Source organism: Elephas maximus, chromosome 10 (assembly GCF_024166365.1).
Source record: "Elephas maximus indicus isolate mEleMax1 chromosome 10, mEleMax1 primary haplotype, whole genome shotgun sequence".
Classification (NCBI taxonomy): Eukaryota; Metazoa; Chordata; class Mammalia; order Proboscidea; family Elephantidae; genus Elephas; species Elephas maximus.
The window spans coordinates 13,224,912-13,237,036 of NC_064828.1; the positions used below are offsets into that span (position 1 = coordinate 13,224,912).

Below are 12,125 nucleotides of genomic sequence, written 5' to 3' on the forward strand. Positions count from 1 at the left end.
TACTCCAGTCTCAGTCAGACCATTAAGTCTGATCTTTTTTACATGTGTTTGAGTTCTGCTCTGCGCTTCTCTCCTGCTCCAACAGGGACTCTGTGTTGTGTTCCGTGTCAGGGCGGTCATTGGTAGTAGCTGGGCACCATCTAGTTCTTCTGGTCTCAGGCTGATGGAGGCTCTGTTTTATGTGGCTCTTTTGTCTCTTGGGCTAATATTTTCGTTGTGTCTTTGGTGTTCTTCACTCTCCTTTGCTCCAAGGGGGTTGGGACCAAGCGATGCATCTTAGGTGGCTGTTCAAAAGCTGTTGAGACCCCAGACGCCACTCACCAAGGTGGGATGCAGAACATTTTCTTAATAAACTTTGTTATGCCAATTGACATAGATGTCCCTGAAACCATGGTCCCCAGCCACAGCTACTTTGTCATTCAAAGTGCTTAGTTGTGTTCAGGAAACTTCTTAGCTTTTGCTTTAGTCCAGTTGTGCTGACTTCCCTTGTGTTGCGTGTTGTCCTTCCCTTCACCTAAGATGATTCTTATCTACAATCTAGTTAGCAAGTTCTCCTATCTCTCCCTCCCCACCCTCGTAACCATCAAAGATTGTTTTCTTCTGTGTTTAAACCTTTTCTTGAGTTCTTATAATAGTGGTCTCATAAAATATTTCCCCTTTCGTGACTAATTTCATTCAGCATAATGCCCTCCAGATTCATCCATGTTGTGAGATGTTTTCAAGGATTCATCGTTGGGAAACTCAATACCTCTTAAGGAAAAACTCCCCATTTTCTCCTCCACCCACCTCTAGTAACCACTAATAAACTTTCTCCCTAGGCATTTGTCTCTTTTAGATATCTCATATAAGTAGGGTTATACAATATTTGTCCTTTTGTGTCTGACTTATTTCACTCAACATAGTGTTTTCAAGGTTCACCCTTGTTGTACCATGTATCAAAACTTCATTTCTCTTTATGGCTGAATACTACTCCATTGCATGTATATACTACATTTTGTTTATCCATTCATCTGTTCATGGACACTTGGGTTGTATCTATCCTTTGGCTATTGTGAATAATGCTGCTGTGAACATTGGTGTGCACGTATCTGTTTGAGCTCCTGCTTTCAAGTCTTTTGGTATATGTTTAGGAGTGGAATTGCTGGGTCATATGGTAATTCAGTTTAACTTTTTTTATAATTTTTATTGTGCTTTAAGTGAAAGTTTACAAATCAATTCCATCTCTCACACAAAAACCCATGTACACCTTGCTACACACTCCGAATTACTCTCCCCCTAATGAGACAGCCTGCTCTCTCTACTCTCTCTTTTCGTGTCCATTTTGCCAGCTTCTAACCCCCTCCACCCTCTCATCTCCTCTCCAGGCAGGAGATGCCAACATAGTCTCAAGTGTCCACCTAATCCAAGAAGTTCACTCCTCACCAGCATCCTTTTCCAACCCATTGTCCAGTCCAATCCATATCTGAAGAGTTTGCTTTGGGAATGGTTCCTGTCCTGGGCCAACAGAAGGTCTGGGGGCCATGACCACTGGGGTTCTTCCAGTCTCAGTGAGACCATTAAGTCTGGTCTTATGAGAATTTGGGGTCTGCATCCCACTGCTGTCCTGCTCCCTCAGGGGTTCTCTGTTGTGTTCCCTGTCAGGGCAGTCATCGGTTGTAGCCGGGCACCATCTAGTTCTTCTGGTCTCAGGATGATGTAGTCTCTGGTTCATGTGGCCCTTTCTGTCTCTTGGGCTCTCGTAATCGCCTTGTGTCCTTGGTGTTCTTCATTCTCCTTTGATCCAGGTGGGTTGAGACCAATTGATGCATCTTAGATGGCTGCTTGCTAACGTTTAAGACCCCAGCTGCCACTCTTCACAGTGGGATGCAGAATGCTGTTTAACTTTTTGAGGAACCACCAAACTGTTTTCCACAGTGGCTGTACCATTTTACATCCCACCAGCAGTGGACGAGGGCTCTAATTTCTCCACATCTTTGTCAGCACTTGTTATTTTCCTTTTTTCTGATAATTGCCGTCTTAGTGAGTGTGAAGTGTATCTCATTGTGAAGGATATTCATTTTGAGATAAACATACAAATTTTCAGAGATAGTAATAGCTATGTAAGCATTTTTTTTAGTTTAAAGGGTAGAGGTTTCTTCTAAAAGCCTTTCCTGCTTATTGTGTACTAACTGTTGCACTGTTAACCTGCTTATTATTTATGTTACTCAGCTAACCTTGGTAGATGAATTTCATAGTGTATGCCAGTGGTTCTTAATCTTCTTGTCTGTTCCCACCACACCTGCAGAGTAGGACTCATTACACAGTAACAGCTTCACGATAATGATTGTCACTCTACGTGGTGACACACAAGTGCAGCTAGTGGAACCTCCAGAGGTGCTTCTCTAATTTAAAAAGGTTTCCCAGATAATTCTAATGTGCTTCTCTCTTCCATACTCCTCAACCCTGATTTAATCATCTATAAAAATCATACACCCCGTTTCTCTTTTTTTTTTTTGCTACTAGTAAAATATGAGCACGAGTAATTCCCCAGCAATGCAAGGACTTTTCAAAACACGTACACTCTGTTCACTCTGTCTCCTTGTTCTCCTACATTTTAATCCTATATTAATGTTCGTTTTAACTCAGTACTTTGAAGAAATTATTTTACTTCCTTCCTGTACTTTGGCTGTTAGGAAGATTTTTGTCCATTTAATTGTTGCTTTGTATTTAATTTGCTCTTTTTCTTTGGCGGCTTTTAAAATCTTTGGTGTCCTGCAGATATACTGATAGGCGTGGTTTCCTTTGTATTGATTCTGTTTGGGATTTTTTTGTGCTTCCTAAATCTGAATGTTCATGTCTTTCATCAATTTTGGAAAATTCTCAGACATTATTTCTTTCCATATTGCCCCTCTCCCTTTCTCTCTGTACTTTTTTCCAGATCTCCAAATTTTATGTTAGACCTTATTCTGTCCTCCATGTCTCCTGAATTCACTTCCAGATTTTCTAACTCTATGTCCTGTAGGGTCGCTATGAGTCGGAATCTACTCGGCGGCACTGGGTTTGTTTTTTTTATGTCTCTATGCTGCAGTCTAGATAATTTCTTCAGATTTATATTTTAGTTCATTCATTCTTTTTCTGCTGTATCTGGTCAGCTCTTTAACCTGTCCATTGAGTTTTTAATTTTTGTAGTTGTACTTTTTATTTTTAGATATTCTTTTTGCTTTTTCAAAACTAATTTCTTTGTTTTGATAGAATACGGTTCATTTCTCATTACTTTGATTTCTTTTTTTTATTTAAACATTTTAAATGTTCTTGTTTCATATTGTATATCCTATCTATCCTATAATTCCATTTTGAAAACTCTTGCATATCTAATTCTGCTCTTTGTAATTTCTTCTGACTTTAGCTTGTGGTAGCCAGCTTCTTAATGTGTTTTATAATTTTGAATAATGAGCTTATGTTTGGTGGGGCTTTATCTAAAGGACTCCTGTGAGACCTAGATTTAAGGGTGCTTTTATGTCCAGAGGATTTTTTCATTTGCCTTTGCCATTTCTGTGTGACATCTTCACCTAGAAAACACTCAAAAAGTTAATTTCTGGGCTTGATTTTCCAGATCACACAGATGGTATAAATTCTCAGGACAGATTTTTTTTAACCATTCACTTTATCCCTTGGATAGTAGTTGAATTTTATAGAAAAAAAATTTCTGCAAGGTAATTTACATACCAAATATTGCACTAAGAATTTAGCCATTTGAGGGTCCTGGTTATATGGTGGGAGTGTGGGGGAGTGTTTTCAGTTACAGCTCCTGTCCTGTGTAGGCCCAATGCCTTTGTGCCTGTTCACTTCCTGGTTGATAAAACCTATGACACATGCCTCCAGAGCAACCAAAGACAAAGTTTCATCACCAGCTTGTTTCTACCTCTCTTTATATTTTGACCCTTAGGGTTTCCCTTACATTTTAATGAACTCATTTATTAATTAATAGGCTACTATATTATTTTCAGCATTTCTGGACTTTTGGATGTTCTTTATATCAAAAAGATTTTCAGAATATCTATTTTGCCATATAGATAGCTATATATATGTAGATCTAGAGATATATTTACTAGATAACTTTATGGAAAATACATTTACGTTTTTAGGTCTAGTAAGATGAGACCAAATGTTTAGGCCTCAGACAGTATACTGTCCTCACAAGGAGTGATACTGTATTGTGACTGAATTCTCTCTGTTTATGCAGGAAATGGGAAGACATGATGACCTCTGGTCTTTGTTCTACATGGTGGTGGAGTTTGTGGTTGGTCAGCTGCCTTGGAGGAAAATAAAGGACAAGGTAGTTCTGGAGATTGAGATGTCAGTTTTGGTAGGGAAAAGAATAAAGATTTCTTCTGACCAAACATTTTGTTGAGAATCTACTTAAGTATAAGAATTAAAATTTACAACTACTTTAACTGTATTCCAACAGTCTGTTTTTCTCTCTGTGAGCAGATACTAACCAAAGAAACCAAACCCAGTGCCATCAAGTTGATTCTGACTCATAGCGACCTTATAGGACAGAGTAGAACTGCCCCATAGAGTTTCCAAGGAGCGCCTGGCGGATTTGAACTGCCAGCCCTTTGTTTAGCAGCCGTAGCCCTTAACCACTACGCCACCAGGGTTTCCGAGCGGATACTAGAGATCTAATTAATGTTATGACTATCCTGTGTACATGGGAGAAATGTACGACTTTAAGTACATTCTTTACCTCTGTTTGATTTCTAGCACTCCCTCTTAGCCTTTATCTTTACTAGGTCTCTGTTTTTATTTGTTTTGTTTGTTTGTTTTAGTTATAAGTCAAGTAAGCTTTTAGTTTTGAACTGCCACATTATATAGCTTGATTTGAAAGTTGTGAACACATATGTATTGGTAAAGAAAAGTAGAACAGATTTAAGATCAACTCTTTCTTCTGGGCAACTATCAATTCAGTGCTGCAGAACTCTGAGTTACCCTTTTGGTTCTGCATTAGAGTCTGTTCTTCCCCCTTTTAAAGTACTGTGCATTAAGCTATTAGTAAGAGCGGAGTTCTTGCTTTATCCTTAATTATCCACTATCTTGTTACCCAGTACATACCCTTGAGACCATTACTGAGGGGCTCTTAATGTATAGATGCCAAGAGAAATTGACTTTGCTTCCTTTTCTCTTTACTTCCCAGGAGCAAGTAGGCTCTATTAAGGAGAGATATGAACACAGGCTCATGTTGAAACATCTCCCTCCAGAATTCAGCGTCTTTCTGGACCATATATCATCTTTGGATTATTTTACAAAACCAGACTACCAGGTAATCATATTGTGAGCTCCGTGGGTTAGTTCTTCTCCCTTAGCCTCTGCCTTCACTCATTACAGCTTTATGGGCATTGTAAACGAGTATGAAAGATCCCTAGAAAATACAATTTTGGTGTATCCGAGCAACGTGGTGTAATTAACTGACGATGACCTTGTCAGTGTGTGTGTCTTTTCCCTCCCCTCTGGATTTAAAGTTTTAGATTTGCTCATCATAATAACAGATTTCATTGTTCCTGCTGTGATTCATCTGGTACAGAGAACTGTTGAGAGTTCAGATATATGTAAATTCTGTAGCTAATTTTTTGACCGAGGGCAGTGTTCAACTAGGTAATGTATCTGTTGGGCCTTAAGGGCTGCATATCATATGTTCACATGCTGTGGAACAGCAGTCAGTGAAGATTACTGGCTCCGTTTTGTCTGTGGCCAGTGAATCATTTCCTTAGAGCATCAGTTGATGAGGCCTTGTAAGGGTCAGCTAGATTTACCACAAATGGCATCCCTAACCGCAACCAGCCATATTGCGAAGATTCTTTTGCTCTTAGGGAGAACTTGGTCAGGGCTTAATGCAAACTGATTGCTATCACTGAAAACATAAATGGAGCCACACATCGATTAATAATAAAATAATAATAATAAGTGTACCATTTTTATCTGCAAAGGACAAGACATAGATTCTACTGCCTGTTAATGGAGCTTTGTCTTTATGGCTATATTCTAAAGTGTTGTCAGGATAACCCAGTCAAAAGACTAAGACTGTCTACAAGCATGGTGAATTTATTTGCTTAATTATTTCTGTGTGAAATTGCAGTTCTTGTATAAAATAAAAACAGGCTATAAAGGACAGTGGCAACATACAACCTTGGATCCTTTAAAGCCCTAAGTGGGCAAGCTTGTCATCCTCTTCCCATATAGCTGTTTGCTTTATAAACTATATAGAGTGTCTGACAAGTGAAGACTAAGGTGAGCCTGACCCAAGCCATGGTGTCTTCCATCACCTCATATGCATTTGAAAGCTGAACAGTAAATAAGGAGGACCGAGGAAGAATTGATGCCTTTGAATTATGCTGTTTGTGAAGAATATTGAATACACCACACACTGCCAGAAAAATGAACAAATCCGTCTTGAAAGAAGTACAGCCAGAATGCTCCTTAGAAGCAAGGATGGTGAGGCTTTGTCTCATGTACTTCAGACATATTATCAGGAAGGGCCAGTCCCTGGAGAAGGACATCATGCTTGGTAGCGTAGAGGGTCAGTGAAAAAGAGGGAGACCCTCAACGAGATGGATCGACACAGTGGCTGCAGCAGCAGTGAGCTCAAACATAGCAACAGTTGTGAGGATGGCACAGGACCAGGCAGTGTTTCATTCTGTTACATGTGGGGTCGCTGTAAGTCAGAACCAACTCGATGGCACCTAACAACAACAACAAGTGGAGAAAATACCTTGTATACAGGTTGCTTTGGAATGTTTTCTTATATTTACATTATATATGTAGTTTATGAAATATATAGAGTTCACATTACTTTCAGTAAAATAATGAAATTTTACTTTAATGATTAGATTCAGAGGAGCTGAAATGTTGTAACTGGCCCATCTTGGGTGCTAATAATTATTTTTATCGACAGAATTTGCCTGGAGATATAAAAATTTAGCACAGTAAAAAAATTCTGGTCACACATTTTCCTCTTAGCTATGCTATAATCTAAAGAAGACAATCATATTCAGCAGATAAAGTTTGAAATTTAGACTATAATTAATTTTATTTAAATTAACCAATTATTGTTCTCAAGCTTTTCGTTTGGATGTTCTCTTAGAAACTTCTGTATCTATCACCTAATAACAAAACAATGTATAGTAATTTTTCTGTTTTTAAACAAGAGAGAGCAGGCATCACATTTTCTCTGTTTCACGAATCCCATAGTCTCGTTCTTTCCTGCTCCCTGATCTTCCGTCAACAGTGAGTGGAAGCAGAGGGCAAGGTGGGTGGGAGAAGGATAGTTGGGGAAGAGATGCGGGTGCAAGCCACCTTTTTGCCCTGCGGCGTCCTTCCAGCACCGTCTACATCTGTGCCATCTGCCACACACACAAAAATTCAAAGGTCCCAGATGAGTTATCAAAGAACAGTCTAAAAAAGTGAATTTGGAGTGGAGAGACAATAAATCAAATAACCAGTGCCACACCTTTGTAAAAAATATCCGTTGGCCATGCTTGTGGGGTCTATTTCTGGACTCCATATTCTATTCCACCTATATGATCTGTATGTCTGTTGCTGTGCCAGTGCAGCTGTCTTAAAGTCAGGTAGTGTCATTCCTGCAACTTTATCCTTCATTTTCAAAACTTGGCTATTCTAATTTCTTTGTGGAATTTTAATTATGAACTCAATTTCTGCAAATAGTTACAGAACTGTTAATGTTACCTTGTCAGGGGTCCCCAGGACCACCCCCATGTTTGGAGATTTGATAGAAGAAATCATGGGACTCAGCGTATAGCTGAGATTTATTACGGTGACGTAGTAAAGGTTTACAATCGGACGATAAGGGAAACAGGCAGAATTTGGGGAAAACTATTCAGACTTCCTTATACTCTCTCCCTCCCATGAGGAGTCACAAAGAGCACACTCTTGCCTTAACTATGAGAATGGAGCAACATGTGTGTGATGTTTCTACACAGGGAATCTGATTAGAGACTCAGTGCCCAAGAGTTTTACTGGGGACTGGTCATGTAAGTGGAGCCCTAGTGGCACAGTGGTTAAAGCACTCTGCTGTTAGTCAGAAGGTCAGTGGTTCAAACCCACCAGCTGCTCCATGGGAGAAACATATAGCAGTCTGCATCTGTAAAGATCTACAGCCTTGGAAACCCTATGGGACAGTTCTTCTGGGTCCTTTTGGGTTGCTATGTGTCAGGATCGACTCAGTGGCTGTGGGGTTTTTTTTTTTTAGTTTGGGTCACGTAGGCACCCACTCTTAGCACATACCAAAATTCTAGATTCTTAACAGTGTTCAGCATAGAGCACATTGTTTGTACAGTCTAAGCACAGTAAACCACCCTTACATCTCAGTTAGGGAATGGTAGGAGTGCTCCCTAAGCCCGTGTTCCCAAGCAGTGCTGACATCCCCTGCTATAATTGTAGATTTGTCTTATTCTCCTTTCACTCTTTCAATTTTTGCTTCGTGTGTTTCGAAGCTCTGTTTTTAGGTGCATACACATTTAGGATTGTTATGTGTTCTTGGTGAATTAACTTTTCTGTCAACATGTAAATGTCCTCTTCCACCCCTAGTTATCTTCTTTGCTCTGAAGTCCACTTTGTTTGCTATTAATAATGTCCTTCCAGATTCATTCTGATTAGTGTTCACATGGTATATATTTTTTATTCTTTTACTTTTAGCCTTTACTCGTTTTCTTTGAAACGAGTGTCTTGTAGATAGCATATAGTTGGGTCAAGGCTTTTTTTCTGTCCATTCTGTTCATTTTTTTTCTAGCCCCACATTTGGGGCTTGGCTTAAATGGTAACTTTGCAGAGAGACCTTCCCTGACCACTTAGCATGAGGTGAAGTTGAAAAGAGAGGCAGAGGCCAGATGATGCAGGGCCTTTTAGGCATTGGTAAAGATTTTGGATTTTATTCTCAGTGCAACAAGAAGCCTTTGAAGTGTTATAAACAGGAGCATGATGGTCCACTTTGTGTTTTAAGAGGATTACTTTTCAGTTGTGTACATTCAAATGAGGCAAAGGGGGAATTGGAGACTCGTTAGGAAGGTATTGAGATAGGCTGAGCTATGCTGAACACAGCAGAAATTCATTTCTTGATCACATAACTACGTCAAGTTGGGTGGCTCTCCTAGGCAGCTTTCTAGCAGTAACTTGGAGATCCAGACCCTGTCCATATTGTGGTGCTGTCATTTTCAGAACATGGCCTCTGCAGTCATTAGGAAGGGTCTCTGGATGGTGCAAATGGCTAATGCACTCAGCTGCTAACCAAAAGGTTGGCGGTTCAAGCCCACCCAGACGTACCTCAGAAGAAACCCCTGGCGATCTACTTCTGAAGAATCAGCCATTGAAAACCCTGTGGGGCACAGTTCTACTTTCACACTCAAGGGGTCACCATAAGTGGCAATTAATTCTGTGGCATCTAGTATTGGTACAGGTACAGTCATCAGAAAGGAGAAGAGCACGCATGGATGATAGCCTAGAGGTTTTATTGCCAGTCCTGTTAGTGATATGCAATACTTTGGCACAGATCTAACTGCAGGGGGCCTGGGAAATAGTCTTTCCTTGTGGCCAGGGGGCAAGAGATGATGATGGCCTTGACTTGGATGTAAGCAGTGGAGATGGAGAATAAAAAATCTTGTTTCTCCCTTTTTTTTTTTTTTAGTTCTATGTAATAGTATACATGTAACATAAAATTTGCCATTTTTAAGTGTACGATTCAGTGATATTAATTACATTCACATTGTTGCGCAGCCATCACCACTATCTGTTTCTAAAATGTTTTCATCAGCCCAAACAGAATCTCAGTACTCAGTCCCCTCCCCTCCTAGCCCCTGGTAACCACTAATCTACGTTGGTCTCTATGTATTTGCCTGTTCCAAATATTTCATATATGTGCAATCAGGGGATGTGCTTACGGAGCCGAAGGGCGGACAGAATCACAGGCAGAATCACAGACACATTAAAAATGTCTTCAGGGTTCATCCATGTAGTAGCATGTATCAGTACTTCATTTCTCTTTGTGGCTGAATAATGTCCTACTGTATGTGTGTACCACATTTTTTTGCTTATCCATTCATCTGTTAATGGACACTTGGGTTGTTTCCACCTGTTGACTGTTGTGAATAATGCTGCAGTGGACATTGGTGTACAAGCCTTGCTTCTATCTCTTTGACCTTGTCTCCTTTGATTCCGCATTGTACTTATGTGATCCAACTATATTGTACCCCTTGATACAGTCAAAATGGGCCTACCAGCCATTCTGCCAGCATGCCCTGCCTGGAATGCCTTCGTTTCATAACTCTGCTTGTCTTATTAAATTGAAAGCCGAACTCAGATGCCGGCTCCTCCACAGTCTCCTCCTCTTCTTTCCATACAGGAGTGCTTTCTTCCATTCCGCTCTTAAAGCAGCACTTTGTATCTCTGCCTAGGTAAGCTCCTTTAGAGCTAGGACTTTGTGCATTTTCCTCAGATTCCTAAAGAACTTAGCACAATGATAGACATTTAATCAAAGTTTGCCACATTGAACTAAATCAATTTAACCTGATCCTTGCGTCTGTATCCCTGAAGACAGGACTATGTTTTGCTCACCTTTGTATTCCTACCACTCAGGACAATAGGTATTCAACGTGTCTCTGAATCAGTCAATGGAAATTTGCTGTAACTATGGAGTATAGTAGAGTCACAGCAAATTTGTTTATTTGATTCACTTGAAATCAACAATGTATTCAGGAGGAAGAAAGAACATATTTAACATGCCTGTGATCTTGGGCTCAGTTAGCATGTGCACTGTGGCGAAGGTGATGGTGCACTGCCCTCGTGAGTCTGCTAGGTCCTTGGTCTGTCTCTCATCAGGCAACCCAGCCTCAGGCTATACTAAGAGTGAGTCTGATGTTTAAAAGAATAGTACATTTTTTGTTAGAGTTGACCACTAAATGCAGCCAGGTTACTTCATCCTCATTCATTTAAAAATAGATTTTTTTCAGTGCTGGAGGAAAACCTGTGTTGCACCTATTAAGGCACAGTACTATTCTGTACTGTATGGGCATTTTAAGGAGCTTTCCAAGGATAATTTCAACTCCGTGCTGTTTTTGCCCTGCTTGCAGACTGGCTATAACACTTCTGTACCGGAAACAGCATTGCGCTTAAAAGACATGTTTGAATTGGTGCTTTGCTGCACACTGTTTGTGTGACCTTTCTGAACCTCAGTTTCCTTATCTGTGGGATGATAAAAACACCTACCTTATAGTGTTACAACATTTCTATGAGGTAATTATGAGAATTTTTTTGTGTGTATGCTTTAGGTGAAAGTTTACAAATCAAGCCAGCCTCTCATGCAAAAAGTTATACATACCTTGCTGTGTACTCCTAGCTGCTCTCCCCTTAATGAGACAGCACACTCCTTCTCTCCACCCTGTGCTCCCCGTGTCCATTCACCCAGCTCCTCTTGCTTCTCATCTCGCCACCAGACAGGAGTTGCCCACATAGTCTCGAGTGTCTACTTGAGCCAAGAAGCTCACTGCTCACCAGTACCACTGTCTATCTTATAGCCCAGTCCAATCCCTGTCTGCAGAGCTGGCTTGGGGAATGGTTCCAATGTTGGGCTAACAGAGGGTCCAGGGACCATGACCATGAGCGGTCCCTTCTGTCTCAGTCAGACCGTTAAGCCTGGTCTTTTTACAGGAATTTGAGATCAGGATCCCACTGCTCTCCTGCTCCACCAGGGCTTCTCTGTTGTGTTCCCTGTCAGGGCAGTGACCGATGATAGCCAGGCACCATCTAGTTCTTCTGGCTTCAGGCTAATGGAGCCTTTTCTGTCTCTTGGGCTCATCTTTACCATATATCTTTGGTGCTCGTCATTCTCCTTTGCTCCAGGTAGGTTGAGACCAATTTATGCATCTTGGATGGCCACTTGCTAGCGTTTAAGACCCCATATGCCTCTGTGAGAATGTTTTGTAAATCGTTAAGCATCATGTGGTTTTACATGTACTCAGTGATGCTGCCCTTGCTTGTGATTATCTCATTTTTCTTTGTTCTGATATTGTATTTAACATGACTTTTATGTTAATACAAAGTCTTTCTATTTCCTTTATGCTGCTTTGTACTGCGAGGCAATG

The 12,125-nt window shown here is 40.5% G+C and overlaps 1 protein-coding gene across 5 annotated transcripts in view; it reads left to right on the forward strand.

The window, feature by feature from the left end:
• The window catches only part of TTBK2 (tau tubulin kinase 2), a 210,421-nt gene that overhangs the window by 149,150 nt on the left and 49,146 nt on the right, over positions 1-12,125 (forward strand). For all 5 annotated transcript variants that reach the window (XM_049899717.1, XM_049899718.1, XM_049899719.1 and 2 more), the window contains 2 exons: positions 4,223-4,315; positions 5,174-5,299. In XM_049899717.1, coding sequence (XP_049755674.1) covers positions 4,223-4,315; positions 5,174-5,299 — 219 coding nt within the window. The remainder of the gene's footprint in view (positions 1-4,222; positions 4,316-5,173; positions 5,300-12,125) is intronic.